This window comes from Podarcis raffonei, chromosome 1, assembly GCF_027172205.1.
Source record: "Podarcis raffonei isolate rPodRaf1 chromosome 1, rPodRaf1.pri, whole genome shotgun sequence".
Classification (NCBI taxonomy): domain Eukaryota; kingdom Metazoa; phylum Chordata; class Lepidosauria; order Squamata; family Lacertidae; genus Podarcis; species Podarcis raffonei.
In genome coordinates, this window is record NC_070602.1 from 85,960,981 (window position 1) to 85,980,644 (window position 19,664).

Here is a 19,664-nt window from a genome sequence, read left to right on the forward strand (position 1 = left end):
AAGTTATACATCTTTGACAAAATCTTAGTTTTTGGTTCTAGCAATTCTGTTTCCAATTTTGATTTCTCCACCTGGAAGCCAATTTTTAAATCCAAATTATAGGCCTCTCTTATTTGATAATAATGAAGCCAATCTCGCACTTTATCTTTTAATTTCTCTATCTTGATCACTTTTAGTCTGGTTTCAGACCTTGTTTGGGACTAAAATTGCTTTGGTCACCCTGATAGACTACCTCTGGAAGTGAGGCAGAGTAGTGTGACCTTGTTGAGTCTGCTGGATTTCTCAGTGGCTTTGGTTTAGTGGAGGATATGATTTTGCACAGGTTGTACTTCAACTTATGGGACAGTACTAGAAAGGTGCAGTGTTAGAAACTAAGATATGAAAGCCAGGAGCTAAATGGCACCGTAAACCTAGGTTATGGGTGCAACAACAGAATGTCAGGCAAGCTTTTTTAAAAACAAGAAAACAAAGCTGAAAATGAACTGCAGCTAAAATATTATGTTCATTTTTCACATGGTCTTCTCCTTCCCCTGCCCACCCGCTAATTATTAGCGTGTCTCTTCTCCAGTCTTCAGAGAGTAGCTGGAAGTGGGAAGGCAGAAAAAGTTCCTCCTTTCCTTCCACTCTGCAGTTTTAGTCTGAAATCTTAGGCGCAGTGCTGTGCCCAGAGCTCAGAAACTTCTCACGCCAATGAAATTTCCTGTTGCAAAATGTGCCTAGAACAATGGGAGTTTCGAACACTGGAGGGGTGGTATTGCAATACGTTGCTCATCCGCATGGAAGTTAATCAATGGAGTTCTTCAGGGAATTGAGTGCCACCAATATGTGGATGACTTTGAGCTTTACTTACATTAGTCAGTTGAGGTTGCAAGTTCTGGACCCATTGCCTGTAATGGGCTAGGTGAGGGCAAACTGAATTGAAGTTGAATCCTGCTAAGACATGAGATGCTGTGCCTTGGTGGTTCCAGGAAGTAGGGGAATTACCTCTTGATGGGATTTATACTGCCCTTGAAGGAGCTGGTGCATTGACTGGGTGTACCCTGGATACAAATCTCTCACTGGAGGCAGAGGTATCTTCAATGGCACAGAGTGCCTTTGCTCAGCTGCAGTTGATGCAGCAAATACAACCAAAGGACAGCTTGGCCACAGTGATTACGGTAGCAGTGTGACCAGCTGTACATGGAAACTTGAAGAGTTCCCAAAGTTTCCCTAGAAACATGTTGGTCCATATGCCTGTCGCATTAACTTCAGCAGTGGCTAAAATGTGGGTGCTGCTAGTAAACTGACAAGTGTTATCAAGTTTAATTCCATACTCTGTTGTGTCTTTTTTGTGTGTGATACCTGTTCTCAATTACCTACTTTGATTTTTTTAAAAAAAGACTTAAGTAACGTGGAGCAGATTTAATAATCTTTGGGAGACCAATACTCATATTTCAAAAAGAGTCCATGCACACTGAGTACATATCCCGAAAGATGGAATAACTATCTGTAAAAATAATATAGCTCTTTGATTTAAAACAGTTGCTCAGTTTTGAAGATGGTTATTGAGAAGCTGCTAACTTCGTTCCTTTCTTTCTAAAACAGGATTTGTGTTTAAAAGCAAACTTCATTATTTTCATAGACTAGTTGTATGAAAACATGGCTCCACTGAAATTACGTGGGACTATTCGCTTGCGCAGCATACAGACTGGGACTACAAAATGGAAAGAAGGGACATTCGAAATAGTTGATAAGGATAGCAAAGTGACTCTGGCGGTTCACTACAATGCTGGAGGAATGCCAAAGATATTTCAGGTACCTCAGAATCTCAAAGGCCTTTTGTTTTGAAGTTGTACAGGAGCTGTATGCCCTTTTAAAGTCCATTTAGCTGTCACTTGAACTTTCCTTAGAGACTTATTCTTTTTCTGCTTTCTAGAACACTGATCCTACTGTATTGCACTGTGAATTATTGAGGTGTACTGTTCAATGTACAGTGGTACCTCGGGTTACATACGCTTCAGGTTACATACGCTTCAGGTTACAGACTCCACTACCCCAGAAATAGTACCTCGGGTTAAGAACTTTGCTTCAGGATGAGAACAGAAATCGTGCTCTGGCGGAGCAGCGGCAACAGGAGGCCCCATTAGCTAAAGTAGTGCTTCAGGTTAAGAACAGTTTCAGGTTAAGAACGGGCCTCCGGAACGAATTAAGTACTTAACCTGAGGTACCACTGTACTCGTAGAGCAAGGATGATTTTAAAAAACAACAACTAAACCTTGGGAGAAAATAATACCTAGATGTTTCATTATTTAGTTATTTAGAATATTTTAATCCTATTTTTGTGGCTCCAAGAGGCCCTCAAACTGGCTTACAAAAGATTTTCAATGAGACAAAACATTTTAGGTATTAGGATACTACTGGCACTGGTAATAAAGAAAAGTTTGTTTGTTGTCTGTTTCATTTTCTGCTGGTTATAGTATTGAAAATTCTTAATGTAGATTCATTGTTAGATTATTCCTCTGTATACACTCTTCCCATAATTAGCTGTGAGTCATAGTGGCATTTTAGATTCATGGGGATTTTGTATCCAAGGCTACAGTCTTATCACACTAATCTGGGTGTAAGCCCCAATGGCCACAGTAGCTCCTGCATAAGATTTCACTTCATGTCTAGCTGGCTGCTGGTGCACAGCTCATCTCTTTTCTTCTATTTACAACGTTTATATGTAGTCTAGTCTGGAAAGATAACCAGCATTGCTATTGCTTTTGGGGGGAAGAAATTCTAGAGACTAAAACAAATTTATTATGGTTTAAAAGTCCTTCATAAATGGAAACTAAATTTTTCTTTAGTGTTTTTTGTTATATTCACTATCCTTAATGTGTACATATAAGTGTTGCAAAATTGAAAAGATAGGAGCTGAGGAAATTGTTTTTAAAAGTGTACTGAGTAGGAATTGTTTACGGTGTGGGATAGCATATGAACATACATAGTCTTTGTCAGTGTGAAGCATATTTAAATGCATCTTTCTTAGTATGGAAATATGTATCTTTTAAACTATCCATATGATACTTACTGTTTTACAGCTAAACCATAATATAAAAAGTGTGACTGTGCGACCAAGTAGAGGGAAACTGTGTTCCTTGATTATATCATTAAAGGATACTAGTTTCCTGACAGTGGATAAAATATCACCTAAGGATGCAGAGGAAATGAAGCAGTTTCTGGAAGCTGTTCAAAATGGAGTTCATACAGGTTAGTGTTAATTATAGATTTGGAGTGTGGGGAAATGACTTCACTACTTGTTTAGGCTAAAATCAACTTTTATAAACAAAGTCTACTGTTAGTGAAAAAATAAAATGCTAGTAAAACTTATTGTAAATACATTTAAAAATCATAAAATGGTGTATTTTTGTTGTAGCTGTGAAATCATCCCAAGGGTCTGGCAGTTTTGGTGTTCTGGGCAGTAGAACCACACAGAGGGATTCTAATAGGCAATTCCCATATATTGAAAACCAGGTATTTTAATCTGTTTCTTTCTTTTCTTATGCTCCTATTTCTATATCTGCTGTATACAATAAATATTATCTGTCCACATATTTAGTAGTGATAAATGGGAAAAATTTGAATTTGTGTATTTAATCTTTAATATCTCCTGATAAATTTCATTCCAGAATAAAACAGCCTGTGGGCATTCCCACCAGATATGGAAAAAGTCCCTTTATTCCCACGGGTTGATGATTTCACTGATCTCAAAGGTTAAAACTATCTTATACAGAATACAGTAACTTTGCTTCCTGTCCTTCTGCCCCAAATTGTTGCACCTAAGAGAGATTAGGCAGAACCTTCTTGGTGTCTGTAGGGAAGAACAAAAGACTTTATTATTTCATTCATCTATTCAGGGAAGACATTTCTAAGTTCACCTTCAGTAGGTGGGTCTGTCAACCTTGGCTACCAGTTTTGACTTCTTCCAATCCCAGAAGGTCTCTTGTCCTGCTCAGTGTGGGGAGTAGCCATATTGGTGGCCTTTGACACATACGCTTTCCTTTTCAGATCAATTTAGAATGTCACACGGGACACATTTGGGGCAATTGTTTCTAAATTTTGTCTTCGAACTGAGAGGAGACAGCCCCCCTGCCCACCAAGAATGGAGATAGGAAGTTTAGTGTAGCCCTTCGTCTGGAGACTGATGGGTGGAGTCACTCGCAGGATGCTCTCCCATCTCCAAGGAGAAGGAACACTCACGATAAGTTCAAGGTTCCGTTTCAGGCCACTGTTCTTAAAGAATATATATTGCTTCTGACTCTGTAGCACTTGTAGTCTAGTCTGCCAGATAAAGGAATAGTAGTTAGAGGCCGATTGAGACTAAATCTGAATTCCACACCTGTATCTTAACTTTATTTGGACGGTAAGGAGGTGCCTCCTAAGATCTTGTTCTTCAAACTGTTCTACTATTCTTTTTGCTTTTCATTTACAATATGCAACCCGGCCAAAGAGGATTTCTGATGTGAGGTGGTTACGTACAGCCAGGCATCTAGTTAGCCTACACAGGTAATCTAGCAGGTTCACAGTCCATTTGGGATCCTATGCGTGAATCAGTGACTGCAGCGAAGTCTGTCATCATGGCAACTTGAAATATGGCTACTGCAGTAAAATTATGTCAGCTGCTTATAAGTTCTGTAGGAAAGTGCCAGTTACTACAGATGTAATCCATATGCAGTGTTTGCTGGGTTGCCAGGTGGCCTGCTGATAGCATATGTGCCACTGACTCTCTGAAATGGGTCCATGATTTGAAATACAGTATGCTGTACTGATTACAGTGTTTATGATTCTCATAGACTCCTTCAAAAAAAGGGATTGTAGAAAATAAAGATGAAACTCAACTTCGTAAGGTGCTGGGCAACCCAGGAAGGGCATCCATTAAGAATTCTTCAGTAACTGGAACGCCTGGCTACCGAGTTAACATTTCTAGTCCTTCTGCTGCTTCAACACCTCACAGAACAGGGCTGTTGGAAAACCGGTATGAAAATAAACTTTTAAGGCACTGCAGCCTTTGATAGGCATTCATTAAAACATGAATAGCTTTGAACATAGTATTAGTAAACTGCTTTTCCATGTCTTTACTAACACTCTTTGGAAAATGTACTAAAAGCTTTAACTCTAAACTAGCTGGAAGGCAGTTAACCATTTTATGATAAGGCTTATGGAGGTTGCATGAGTATGTGAGTTGGGCTCACATTGTTTCCCTGTTGGCTAAATGATTTCCCCCCCTTAATAAAACAGTGAAAGAAGGAAAAGGACACCACCTACCTCCGAGATGAATGAAGATTACCCAAAAGAGAATGATTCATCAACGTATGTTGTTATGGTTCTTACTTTTTATTCCCCTCCCCCCACATTATTTCTGTTGTGAAAAAACTCCTTAATCTCTCTTCACTCTTATTTCATAATGCCTTGCAAACATGAAGCACTTGAAAATAATGCCTTGCAAACATGAAGCACTTGAAAATTGTAAGAATTCAGAAATATGGAATGTTGTATGTTTTTAGTTTGGTATGCCAGTTAAAAATGTTCTTCATAGTTGCCCTTCATGGTGATTACTGAATGAGTGATTTGAATCTAATGGTCTTTTATAATTTTACTATTAAAATGTAAGTCTAGATTATTATTCTTTAGCATCAGTGAGTGTAGTTATGGTATTTTTAACAAGATGTATTGCTGTGGTTGCCAGTGGAATTGGTGGCATCCTTGAGGACTTCCCCTGAGGCCCACAAAGTCTTTGTACCTTCTCCTCACTCCTGCAAACTATATAGAGCTTAAAATGAAATTAGAAGAGAAACACCCTTTCCTCTTAATTTAAGTTCTCTGGCTTTTCAAAGTTATGAACAGGCACCTAAGCAGCTGAACAGAAAGAAGAGTGACTGAGTAGGATAAAGGAAGTGTTCTGTGAGACGGAAGGGAAACCATAACCAGAGGGGAGGCAGGAATATGAGTTGGAGAGAGCACAAATGAGAAGAGTGCTGTTGCAGTCAGGTCCTGCTTGTGGACTTCTTAGAAGCATTTTGTTGGCCACTGTGAGACCGGAATGCTGGACCAGATGGATCATCGTTTTCATCCAGCAACACTTCCTATGCTTTTAAGTTCTAGATGGGAAGAAGAAAGTGAGATCCTATATGAGTCAGGAGGGAGAGCATGCCAAAGAGAAAAAGAATGGACGTTAGAAGTAATGTGTGCACACACATAAGTTGGATCAACAAAAATGATTCTCTTGAAATTGTTTTATGATTTTTTAGGAGTCCCCCAAACCACAGGTATCTGTGTCCATTCACTAAAACATAAAAATCATGTTGCAGATACGTTGCAAAAACGTGGATCAGAGGCACAGAGCCTTATAAATCATTATAATTTTTACAATGTATCTCCTCAAAATTACAATCATATCATAGGTCACCTTAGCGTCCGGAGGTATGTTTCGTTTTTCGTTATCCTATCCTATACACAAATCATAAATGTCTATGCCTTGGGTCATTATTTTTGTGGTGCTAGCAGTTTCTGGATCTCTGACTTTAGTTTTAGTTTTAGTTTTTAATTATTTTGTGCTCTCCCATTGTAAACTGCAACTTGATGCTTTTTTTGGTAAAACCATGCAAATTCAAGAGGATCCGTTTTAGTTCCACTAGGTCTGACATTTACTCAGACCCTAGGAAAAAGCAGAAGTTTGTGTGTACACACCGTCTGTCTGAGGGACTGGTGGGGAGACAAGTGAGCAGACAGGCTGGTGCACCCAGCAGCCTCTCAAAATTCCATATGGGCCCCCAAAATTTGACAGTCCCCGAATAGTATACAGTGGTACCTCCGGTTATGAACTTACCGTATTTTTCGATTCATAAGACGCACCGAGTTTTTAGAGGAGGAAAACAAGGGAAAAAACATTCTGAACGAAACAGTGGGTGTATGATTTTTGTGGTTCATGCTGTGGCCACAGACATGATATATGATTTGACGGTGAGTTTGGGGTGACCCAATGCAAAAATCCTGAGGATCCATGTGGATCCGTGCTTTGTAACCACGTTTTTATGCCACTGCGGCCCCACGAAACAGTGGATGCGTGGGTTTTTTGGTGCAGCCTATAGGTATGGACATGCTATGTGATCTGATGGTGAATTTGGGGTGACCCAATGCAAAAATCCTGAGGATCCATGTGCTTTTACTTCCCCGCTCCCAGGCAGCCTCCCTTATCTCTAGAGTCCCTTATGTCCCTCCCGATCCCTTGCCGATCAGCTGCTCAGCGGCTTTGTTTCAACACCCCTCTCCCGCTTTCTTTAAAAAAAAAAAAAAGCACGATCTGTTTTCTGCCCCTGGGCAATTCGGCTCCAGGCACCACGCATTCGCTCCATAAGACGCAAAGACATTTCCCCTTACTTTTTAGGAGGAAAAAAGTATGTCTTATGGAACAAAAAATACGGTAATTTGTTCCGGAGCTCTGTTCTTAAGCCGAAACCGTTCTTAACATGAGGCGCGCTTTTGCTAATGGGGCCTCTCACTGCTGCCACGCCACTGGCGCACGACTTCCGCTCACATTCTGGGGCAAAGTTCACAACTAGGGGCATCTACTTCTGGGTTAGTGGAGCTTGTTACCCGAAGCATTCCATAAGGTGGATGGTATGTAACCCGAGGTTCCACTGTACCTGAGATTTTAGGGAACTTGTAATGGTGGTTAATAAATGTAAACCAAGGGAAGTGGTGTACAATATTGTTTTACATAACTTATTTAAAGTTATATGGGTTTATCTGCAGCAATAACAAAGCCATGACTGATCCAGCACGGAAATTCTTATATAGCAGCAGGGAAAAACAGATGAGCTTGAAACAGACTGAGGAGAATAGGACATCAGGTAAAAAAATGATACTGTTTTTGAGCATTTTGTACAATGGCTAACTAGTTAAAACTAAACACATTTTGTTTTTATTTTGAAAATTGAGCTTCTAAAAGTCTCTGTATAATGAAATTATTTTTGTTCTCGCTTGAGAAACATTAGAAGGGCAAAAATTAAAATGTAAACCATATTCTTGAGGTTAGCTGAAAGTAAGGAAGTCCAAACGAGAGTTTTATCTTGATAATTGTTTAAATGGGGGATTAGGAGGAGGAGAGAGTGCTACGATTGCAGAATACAGAAATGAGTCTGCAATTTTTTTCTGACTTTCCACTGACTTTCCTTATTATTCCACCATGGTGATCAATAAATTAATTCCCCCTGGAGATAGTAACTAAATTAGACATTCCGTACTTACATTGAAATTTAGGAGATAGCATTTTAAATTTATTTTGATAAACAATGCACTGTGTATTTTCAGTAAAAAGTAATGCTAAAGTTGACTGTTCCAGGAGCAATTATAATATCATCACTCAGTAGATGTTTGCTGGAAACTATGTTGGGGAAAGGCATGCTTCTTTCTTCTTCTGGCTTTGAATCTGAAGTTTCCAGATTAGCAAAGCAACCCTAATAGCTAACATTGTGCCTCTACATATAATATAAAAGCACATATGTCCTGTCTTGGAGGGTTTTAAAATACTTTGTGTGTAATATAGTTACACAAACACCCACTTATATTGCATAAAACTAAGCTTTCTGGAGGTTAAGTGAAGCCATGACGTAGCTTATAAATCTCATTGCTGTAGCCAAGGCATAGAGTTTTGAGACGTGATAAGGGCAAAAGATTCCCAAGGTTCATATGATGTGAAATATCTGTATTTTGCCTGGCAGATATATCCATTGCAGTATTTTATAGCAGGGATGAAGCCTTTGGCAGAAACTAATCACAGTTTAATTGTTGCATCTCCTTTGAAATGTTGACTGTTGGACAGTTGTATAGTTTACTTTCTAAGACAGTTCTTACAGAAATTGATTTCTTTTGCCTTTTAAGGAGTATTGCCTTTACAATCCTCTTCATTTTATGGAAGCAGATCATCTTCAAAGGATTATTCAGCTGGCAGTTCTAATTTGGACAGGTGAGTACAGCATTCCTTAGCTATTTTCTTTCAAATTCTTGGTCACTGGAGTGCTCCATTCATCAAATGGTGTAATTTGTTCATGAAAACAGCTTCTTATGTTACTCTTAGCACCATTTCAAAAGTTTTCTGCACAGGAGTAAGCAAATCATAAAATGCTGGGTGCTGTGCTAATTGAATACATCTAGGTGATATAAGAGCGCATGCCCTGTCCTGTATAAATGGGTAAATACACACATGCAGATCAGCCTGATACTAGTCAGCAAGACATTTTGGCAGACCTTTGTACCCAAGCAAAAAACCCTGTGGCTCTTGGGTTGTTGCATCTTCCTCAACCAGTAGCTGCGGCCAGGGAAGCTCCTTTTCTACAGTGACAGAAAACCTCTTGGTTGTTTAGTATGTACAAGACTAAAGTACCTAATGGTGCATATGGCTTATGGCTGCCATCTAATGCCTTGTCCAAAAGGTAGTAATCAGCCACTACAGTCAGGGAAAACCTTTAAGTTAAGCTTTCTTGGGTAGAGTAATACTGATTATAGTCTACAGAAATGTGCACAAAGGAAAACTTGGAATGGGTGGCCATAATTTATAAACTCCCATGTTGGTGTAGCTAGGAGGAGATTAGAGCAGGGGTGGTAACCTGTGGCCTGCCAAAGGTGCAGCAATAAAAGGGCTAGTACATTTGCAAAGCTAAGCAAGGTCTAGTATAGTTTCAGATTGGATGTGGGGGGGGGACCTGCATTGTAGGGGATTGGACTAGATGACCCTTAGGGTCCCTTCCAGCTCTACAATTCTTTGATTCTATGACTACAACTCCCTTCAGCCTCATGCAGTATGACCAGTAATCACATCCATGGGTTAAAAAGATAGAAAGCAGGTATTATTTTTGCTAAGACTGGTCTAGCCTGCTTCATCTAGTATCTGCCACAACTGTGTATTATGCTTCAAACTCCCATGCCTGTGGGGTATTCAGCATGCTAGCCAAATTTTATTTCTGCTCAACTTCTGCTGGAGTATGTTTAGCACTGTGAGCAGCAATGGAAGTATACATATTTTAAGTGTTTGGGGAACAGATGGCATTTATTTATTGGGGGGGTATTTGTTTTTGTTTCATTATGTATTTTGTATTCTTCTGTTATGAACCACCCTGGGATCTTTGGATGAAGGTAATAATAATAATAATAATAATAATAATAATAATAATAATAATAATAATTTTATTTCACAATGCTTTATTCCAAAAGTGTGATCTTCAAGTGTAAAGTATTTTTAAGGAGAACTTGTTATACATACTTAAAAACCGTGCAAGTTGAAAAATGAATTTAGAATTCTTTTTACTTCTACTTCCAGCAGGTTTATCTATAACAGGGAGCTGGAAATGTGTTGCTCTTTAGTGGGGTCTGTGACTAATACTCAGAGGAGTCTTTGTAGGCTGTATAAATGTGATTCATAATCACATATGGCCCTTCTGTGGATGCAAAGCATCCTGCGTGTGTGAGAGGAAGAGGAAGAGGAAGAATGAACAAACATTTTGGGAGGCTGACCACCTTGTGATAACTTCCTTTTGATGCATCCCCATTCGAAGCATCCTCAATGCTCATGGAATATGACTGCTGCTATATCACTGGTGGCAGTAGCTGGCATTGTTATTCTTGAGATGGATCTGATGGCTATTTATCCATCTCGCCTTGTAGGACTAACCTGTTGAATCAGACTCCTTCTGCGAAAAGAAGCTTGGGGTTTCTTTCTCAGCCAGCCCCTCTCTCTGTTAAAAAAATGAGACCTAACCAGGATTACATGGGATGGAACAAGCCACGAGTCCCCCTTTCCACTCACCCACAGCAGCAACTGCAAGGGTAAGTTTTTAGATTTTCAGTATCTGTGTGTGGGCACACTGTGTGCTCAGTTTAGGTATTGGTAACATAGAAACAAATCCAACTTGTCAGCTTTTTCTACAACTAGATATCCTTCCAGCACCATATCTCCGTGTCTTCATTTTTAAAAAAACTATTATTCGTTTTTGTGCTGTGTGTTTAACATTAAGTTAGAGTCCCTTTGAGCAGGGGCTGCCACTTACGTTCATGCAAACTCAGTATTTAACAGTTTAATAGCTTTGTAGATTGTTAAGACAGTGAGCAAGGGCGGACCAGAGTTACTATATTTTTCCGTGTATAAGACTAGGTTTTTTTCCCTTTAAAATAATGTCAAAAATTAGGGGGTGTCTTATACACGGATACATCTCCCCCCATTTTCTTAAATCCGAGTCCCCCAAAACAGGGGGCATCTTATACATGGGGTGTTTTATAGACAGAAAAATACAGTACTTACATTCTTACAACATGCCCTGTTTTACAAGTAGGGTTTTGAATGTATTTCCATTGTCCTAAATCTTTTCATCTTCTGTTTCCTTTTTTACCCCTTCGTCTGCAAATTAAACATGTGAAGTAATGATTCCTTGTATTGAGGATTGCCCATCAGGTTTCTAGAAAAGATCTGTGATAATAAGGAATCTCAGTGTGTGACAAATCTATTAGTTCCCCCTCTTCTGCATTCCTTGCATGGTTTGTTTCAAGAGCCTTTTTGTAAAAAAGAAAATATTTTTTTTGTTATGTTTAAAGAAAATTAATAATATCTTCAGATGGATTTGTCACAAGCATCTTATGGGTAGTTTGGATGACAGTTTAGAAGATCATGCTTATAGACCTTACAAGTACAGGTCTACTACTTAAGAAGCCTAAATGGAATCTGGAGTCTAATTGGCTCTTATCTATAAACATCATACAAAGGTTTGTTTAGAAATCTTTCCACACTCTGTTGTGTAATGTTATGATTGTTATTCATTGCATACTCCAAGCAGACAGACTCCTACTCCTAATCAGTGTGTGTATGCATGTGTGTGCACACTGTAGTCCATAGGTAGGCAAACTAAGGCCCAGGGGCCGGATCTGGCCCAATCGCCTTCTAAATCCGGGAATGGTCCGGGAATCAGTGTGTTTTTACATGAGTAGAATGTGTCCTTTTATTTAAAATGCATCTCTGGATTATTTGTGGGGCATAGGAATTCGTTCATAATTTTTTCTTCAAAATAAAGTCTGGCCCCCCACAAGGTCTGAGGGACAGTGGACCGGCCCCCTGCTGAAAAAGCTTGCTGACCTTCTGTAGTCAGTGTAAAATATCTGTGTTGGAAATGTTCCAATGTAACAACTGTGTCACCTTGTGCTTCTTCACAGGTTTACAAACTTGGGGAATACCTGTTACATGAATGCTATTTTACAATCTCTATTTTCAATTCAATCATTTGCTAATGATCTTTTGAAACAAAATATCCCATGGAAAAAAGTTCCAAACAATGCACTTATCAGGTAAGCACCAGCTTTGTGAGTTAAGTAAACATTTTTTCCTAGTACAGCTTCAAAAGAAGCATTCAGATTTGGCGTGCTATTTGTAACTGTTCTTGCATATATTTTTGATAAAGTCCTATATTTTCTAAGGTTGCTGCTTTTATTACTGCAGTTCCTCATTTATTGAGCCTCTGCTTTTTCCTCTTTCTTTGCTATGGTAATGAATAGATGTGTGCATTGTATTGAAAAAGTTTTGCAAGCACAATAAATGGATGCTTAGAAAAACAGTAAGTCATAAGTTTCCTGGTTATGTGGAGAGGGGCATACCAAAGTTTGAATAATACATTCCTATAAAAAGGGTATTGGGCCAGTCGTTTTTTTACTGCTCATACAAGACCCTGCTAATAAGCATAACATATTTTATGTGAGTTGATTTTAAAATACATGCAATATAATGGGAAGGAGTGTGAACAAATTTCTAAGGGTATGTTAATTTTGCAGATATTTTTAGCATTAAACAATGCCTAACTTGCTTTTTGACATTTAAATGTCTCTGCATTAATTTGTCCAGGCGCTTTACCCATCTACTTGCTAAAAAAGATGTTTGTAGCCCTGAAGTAAAGAAAGACCTACTTAAGAAGGTGAAAAATGCAATTTCAGCTACTGCAGAGAGATTCTCTGGTTACATGCAAAATGTAAGTATTTCGCTTTTGTAATGGTTATAGGGGTTGCTTGTGCGTAAGTTGCCACCACTCCTGGCTAGGTTGCCTGGTTAAACCTTTTCTGTCTGGACAGCCCTTCGCTTCGTGGCTGTTTCAGTCGCTAGCAGAATCCGTCAGTGGGCGTTTCTTGAACCTCTTCCAGCAAAGAAGTTCTTTGACGCCAAGTCGCCGCCTACTCTCCCTGTGCAGAAGTCTTCTGCACAGGGTGGGTGTGGGCAGCGGAGGACCCGTGCTCTCCTCACTGGTCTCCTGCGAGGAGTCCTAGAGCCCCCTCTCCGCTTCCCCCATCGGCCCCCCTTTATCCCTGGTGTTACGCTGATTTCCTTCCCCAACCAAAGAGCTGCCTCTCTCCCTGCTGGGCCCTTCTCCAGCATCGCTGTGGAGCCTTGCCTCCGCCTCTAGCTCCGATGGCAGTTCCCTGACAGCTTTCTAGCAGCTGAAGTATTTTAAGGAGTGATGTGACCAACTATGGAAATATTGATGCAAAAAGAGCTGCATAAAATTGTACAATTTCCCACTGAAAAATACCCTTTAAGCATGAGATGCATTTGGTCCCGTGTCTGTATACACATAATGTGTGTTTTGGTTTAGTAAAATGTTTAGTTTATTATTATTTTTTGCATTCTTTTTTTCCTTTAGCCTCTCTCTTAATTTGCTTTTGTTTGGTTAAAGTTAGATCTTTTTCTGTTTTGTTGTTTTTCACCTTAAATAAACAAAGTTGTGATTACGTATTGAGGGAAATGAAAACCACAAGTACGCAGAGCTAGTAAGGAGGAGAATTTTAGGTTTTATTAAAACTATGTTTTAAAACTTAGTTATTTGGGATATTTGTAATTCAAATTGAATTGAATATGTGGATTCTGGTATGAATGTATTGTTTGGGACCTTACCCTTTTTAAGAAATTGAGGTAAATTTGGTTTATATATAAGATACATTTAAATAAATGTGTGAATGGGTCTTGAAAGTCACTATTCTAAGGAAATGTATACATGTTTTTAGGATGCTCATGAATTCTTAAGTCAGTGCTTGGATCAGCTGAAGGAGGATGTGGAGAAGCTGAACAAAACTTGGAAGACTGAGCCAATATCTGGTGAAGACAGCTCTCTAGGACGTATATCTGATGACTTGTCAGCCACCAGAGTGTACACATGCCCAGTAATTGCAAACTTAGAATTTGAAGTTCAACATTCTATCATATGTAAAATGTAAGTATTTTAACAGTTTCCCCCCCCCCCTTGTTTCATTGTACTACGCTTCTGTCTCCTCCTTTCCTTTTCCTCTGCTCCCCCAAAATCTGCTCCAGAAGTCAGGGTGGGTGGGAAGAGGAATTCCATCACATCCATTGGGGTGGTGCTGGATCTCATGCCTAGAGAGCTATACCATCTATGCTGCTGTCATGTAATACCCATTACTACTAGGCATTCCCTTTGTAATTCTAGCTCTTTTGCCCCAAATGATAAATACTTTTCTACTTTTCTCCCACCCTTCCATCCCTTCATTTGTAATGTTAATGTTAGAAACAACTACTTCATTTTAATAAGTGCTATTGTTGTCAAAGAAGTTGCAGTTTGGACCTCTTTTTGATATCCTATTCTATTTTTTAATGTTTATTTTGGTTTTTATAATATTAAATAAAGTAACTACAAAATACAGCAATATAGAATTCCTATTAATATAAATTACATGTTTCATTGCTTCAATTACCGTATTTTTCGCTCTATAAGATGCACCAGACCAAGACGCACCTAGTTTTTGGAGGAGGAAAACAAGAAAAAAAATATTCTGAATCTCAGAAACCAGAACAGCAAGAGGGATCGCTGCACAGCGAAAGCAGCAATCCCTCTTACTGTGCTGGCTTCTGGGATAGCTGCGCAGCCTGCATTCGCTCCATAAGACGCACACACATTTCCCTTTACTTTTTAGGAGGGGAAAAAGTGAGTCTTATAGAGCAAAAAATACGGTACATATCCTCTTCTATCTTTGGTAGTTAATTCAGTGAGACTATTTCTCTTACCTCTTCCACTAAATATATGCCAAAATATGTATTTATTTATTCTACATGGTTTTTTACAGACTGGTATTACATCTTTTATGTAATGCTTATTCTTAAGATATCTGAGTATGACTCATATACTCAGAAATTTGGATATATTTATGAGTTACTAATACAACTTGTAATGAATAGGGAATATGTGGGTAGACTAAGATACACAAGGACATTTTTTTTTCAATGCAGGTGCGGTGAAACAGTCACCAAACGGGAGCAGTTTAATGACCTTTCAATTGACTTTCCAAGAAGAAAAAAACTTCATCCGTCTCGATCTATCCAAGATTCCTTGGACCTCTTTTTTAGGGTATGCAATATACAAGGCTTTTTAATATCATTCAGCATATCTTTGATTAACAGATCCTCCCCCCTCATCTCACCATCGAAGTGTCTGAATACTTCTTGCTATCCATTCTTTTCTTCATGCAAAGCTAAGGATGAATGCATAGATTTGCATGGGTTCCCCATCAGCTCTAAGTGAAGACCTATGTCCTTTGTAGGAATCACTGTTTGGTCAGGTGTGGTGCTGGCATTAGTTGAACAAGACTCAAAATATTACAGAAGCCCAAGCTTCTGCAGCAATAATCTGTTCCATATGTTATGATTTATTTAAATATTTATAAGCCACAATTTTCATAAAAGTACAACATGATAGTATATACCACATACAAAGTTGCAATAAGATCAGTAAAAACATTAATAAAAACTGCTAGGGTGAAAGAAATCTGCATTTTGAAGGCCTGTCTGAATAGCACAGTTTTCAGGAAACACCTAAAAGTAGGCTGGGATGATTCCTGACAAGTCTAGCAAGGAAATCCATAGGGCCTGCCACATTAAAATCTTGGTTCCTAGTAAAGGCCAACTGAATCACAAGGGCATGGGGAGCCACCAGAAGTGCCCATCAGAGGATCTCAGTGATCCAGGTAGAGCACGAGGAACTGGATGGTTTTTAAATTACTTTGAGTCTAAGTAATTTAGGCCTTTGTGAATTATGCACGGAGATGGGGAGTGGAATGAGAGAGAGAGTCAATGAAAATTGGTATATAAATCTACCTTTGACACTGGGTGGCCAAGTACAGGAGAAGTTGCCTTTGGTTAGGAATATTAGAATCGTTTGTCCAGTTTTTGTGTTGTAATCTCGGATAAGCGACACATCTCCAAGTATTTTGTAGTACTTACTTTGGACAATAGCGCAGAGAACACATATTGAGAAGAAATAACTTTATTATTCTACACTGCTCAGCTTTGACCCCACACTTGGCAAGGCTACCTTTCCAAAACTAAGCTTATTTGTCTCACTGTTATTCTAATTATTTATTGAATTTATATACCTCCCTATACCCGGGGGTCTCAGGGTGGTTCACAGAATAGCTAGTTGGAACCTTCAAGGCAACTTATGTAACCATTTAGAGACCAGTAGCAAAATTCTAACCAACAATATCTAACACATATGCTGATCAGACCTCATCAGTATCTAGTCACATTAATGAATCCTTTGTTGCAGTCATGTGCACATTTACCTGGGAGTAAACCCCTTTCAAAGCAGAGCCACTGCTGAATGAAGATGCATGGGTTTGTACTGATTGATAGAACGAAACACTTCTTTCAGTGCTGCCATACTGTTGGGTTTAGTCATACATCTGAGCTGATTATAGTTCCCATAAAGCTGGAGTCCACAGGGTAGCCTCTGCGCTAGACAGACACCAGCCTCCCGCAGAGCACTATAATCAATGTGAACCATACAATTTATTTGCCAATTGCATTCTGAAATAGAAAGTGGGTCTCTGCACTTCTGAGATAGACAGTTACCTGTTCCTAAAATAAGGTTTGATAGATTACAATCCTTGTATTGCATTCATTGTTTGTATTATGTCTCTTAGGCAGAGGAGATAGAATATTCTTGCGAGAAATGCAATGGAAAATCTGCTCTTGTTACACACAAATTCAGTCGGTTTCCCAGGTAGGTATATGGTCTTGGTACAAAATTGTATGAAAATACTAGTAACTTTCAGGATATATAGAAGATGAACAAAATGAATGATGGGTAAAAGTTTAATATTGGTTTAAAAGTGGCTGCCTTGCTCGATTGTAAATGTAGAACAAAATAATGTTAGCCCTGAAAATAGAAGTTCAGTAGATGGCCCTGAGGATGCTTTATAGCATCCCTGTTTGACAGAAGGGACTTGCAGCTGCAGAATTCTCATTCTAACAAAAATTGTGGCATACTTTGATGCTAGATGAAAAACTACATATTCTCATGACCTTTCCCACCCACACAGTTTTATTACGTATTGATAGCAAGCTGGGGAAAGAGCACCAGGTCTCTGTGTTGTGGGAGAAGTATTCTGTCTGGGAATAAACAACTCCTTTGTATCTTTGTTAAAAAGACATTTATGAAGTTTCCAACTGTTTTTGTGTCTTGAAGGGTCTTGATTCTTCACCTGAAACGGTACAGCTTCAATGTGGCACACTCCCTCAATCACAAAGTTGGGCAGCAAGTGGTTATACCAAGATTTTTAACCCTGCAGTCACACTGTACAGAAAGCACAAGGTCCCCACTTAATCTGGGGTGGAGTGCACAGTCAGCAATGTAAGCTACGCCTTTTATTCCTCCTTTACCTACAAGCCTACAGACATCTTTGAATACTTCATGATAGATACTTTTCTTTAGGAAAAGGTTGTGATCATTTTCTTTTTATATTGTGTTTAACCAACTTGATCTTAGAGGTTTGACTCAGTTGTCCTGTTCTGCAGGTCGTTCTCGCTGGTCTATGACTTCCAGGGCATAACAAGGAACTTGAATAAAGTTAATTGAGGGTGCTAGTGGGGGATTGCTTAAGAATGAGGATAACTATAAAGTGTACATTTGGAAAAATGAGTTAGACAGGAACAGGCTTCAGCAGTGCCCTACTGAGAACCATTGCAAAAAGTGTAAAGGGATAAGGTATTTTAACATATATTTTGTAGCATTGTATTGTTAATCCAGTGCAAAGGTTTCTTGTCACATTTTTTTAAAGATATAGACTAGAGTTTGGGGTCACCGTCAGAATGGTCATGCATAGTTGGCTTTCAAATGTCATACAGTAAACACCTGCTTTTGTTTTAATTAGCTCTCGACCACTGAAAGTATCCCAAATGGTGAATTCTTGTTCTGCCAGCATTTTCACGCCCTGTCGGTAAGTAACAGGTTTCATGGCTATGGAACCTGCAGTGAATAAGTATACAAAAACAACCCTGATTCTCCTCACTTTTTTATTGTACATCCTTGCTTTTATAATCAGATTAATTCTGTGTGGGGATTAGCGAGCAGGCTGAAGCATGTTGGACATTTGGTAGCTATATTTTCTCCACTTGGTTAAATTGTAGATAAAAGTAATATTTTACTGCTGTAGCTGTTTCAAGCTAAGACCCTGTCTGACACAATCCCAGTCTGACAAATTGTTTCTCCTCTCTGTGGGAATGAGCCATGTTCCTCTTCGCCCCTCCCAAACGCACCTGGCTTCAGCAAAACATTTTGGTTTCTTAATGCACAGCTTTCCAAGCCGACTGACCCAGCTCATTTCATATTCATAATGACAATTGAAAAGGATGTGTCATGTATTTTATATGGGTTACGCTGAAATAGTAAATTTTAGCATGAAGCATTCTATGAGCAGATCCACACCGTACACCTAAAGCATGTTTACTGCGCATGGCTTCCCCCAACAATCCTGGGAACTGTAGTTTGTTAAGGCTGTTTGGACTTTTAGCTCTGTGAGGGAGGAATTACAGTGGATTCTTTGGGGAAGGTCATTTGCTTTACACGTATGGTGTGGATTTGCCCTGTGTATATTATATCCGAACCAGTTCAAAATTGCTGAGCTGGTTACCAAACCATTTTTTTAAAAGTTGTTGAGTGACCACCATCAACCATTAGTGACTTGGAAAATGCCATTGAACCAGACGGAAGTTTGTAATCTTGGTGCTCAAGAGCTGCAGGAATACTAATCCTTACCTTGTGCAGAACATTCTAAATGTGGATTAAGAAATTTTTAATATCTTATTGTTAAGGGTCGATGTTACCTGAATTGTAGAATTGCTGTAGGTTGGTGGATTTATTTGAATTCGTGTATGAAAACTGTATAGCTGTTATGTGAAACCTCCTTTTTTAACCTGATGTTATTTGTCCCTGGCAGATTTTTTCAAAGGTAAGGAATAAAGGTTCTGTGTTTACTTTTCAGAAAGTACTCGTTCAAGTTTAAATGTCCTAATCTAAGCACCCTGGATTCAGACAGTGAAGATGAACCGCTGAAACGTCCCGTTGCAAACAGCCAAAAACAATGTGATTTCCAAAGCAGGGAACAGCAACGAGAAGAACTAGAGAAAGTAAGGAGAGGGTTAGGGGCAGGGGAAGCAAACACGCTCTGTGACCTGTCTTCCCCAATCTAGTGCTCTGTTACCTGTCTTCCCCAATCTAGTGCTCTTCATATACTTTGGGCCACAACTTCCATCGGCCCCAGCCAGTATAGCCTAGTTGGGGGAGCTAGAAGTTGGAACACAAAACAACTAGAGGACATCAGATTGAGGA

The 19,664-nt window shown here is 39.2% G+C and overlaps 1 protein-coding gene across 3 annotated transcripts in view; it reads left to right on the forward strand.

Annotated features, from left to right (window-relative positions):
- Window positions 1–19,664, forward strand: part of USP37 (ubiquitin specific peptidase 37) — a 34,426-nt gene that overhangs the window by 3,371 nt on the left and 11,391 nt on the right. For 2 of the 3 annotated variants that reach the window (XM_053402057.1, XM_053402075.1), the window contains exons 2-17: window positions 1,585–1,794; window positions 3,063–3,231; window positions 3,398–3,495; window positions 4,815–4,996; window positions 5,260–5,331; window positions 7,774–7,871; window positions 8,902–8,986; window positions 10,681–10,842; window positions 12,217–12,348; window positions 12,899–13,022; window positions 14,050–14,255; window positions 15,287–15,404; window positions 16,978–17,057; window positions 17,523–17,687; window positions 18,208–18,273; window positions 19,318–19,462. In XM_053402057.1, the coding sequence (XP_053258032.1) occupies window positions 1,639–1,794; window positions 3,063–3,231; window positions 3,398–3,495; window positions 4,815–4,996; window positions 5,260–5,331; window positions 7,774–7,871; window positions 8,902–8,986; window positions 10,681–10,842; window positions 12,217–12,348; window positions 12,899–13,022; window positions 14,050–14,255; window positions 15,287–15,404; window positions 16,978–17,057; window positions 17,523–17,687; window positions 18,208–18,273; window positions 19,318–19,462 (2,058 nt within the window). In that variant the 5' untranslated portion in view covers window positions 1,585–1,638. The remainder of the gene's footprint in view (window positions 1–1,584; window positions 1,795–3,062; window positions 3,232–3,397; window positions 3,496–4,814; window positions 4,997–5,259; window positions 5,332–7,773; window positions 7,872–8,901; window positions 8,987–10,680; window positions 10,843–12,216; window positions 12,349–12,898; window positions 13,023–14,049; window positions 14,256–15,286; window positions 15,405–16,977; window positions 17,058–17,522; window positions 17,688–18,207; window positions 18,274–19,317; window positions 19,463–19,664) is intronic. The other variant, XM_053402066.1, reaches the window with a different exon arrangement.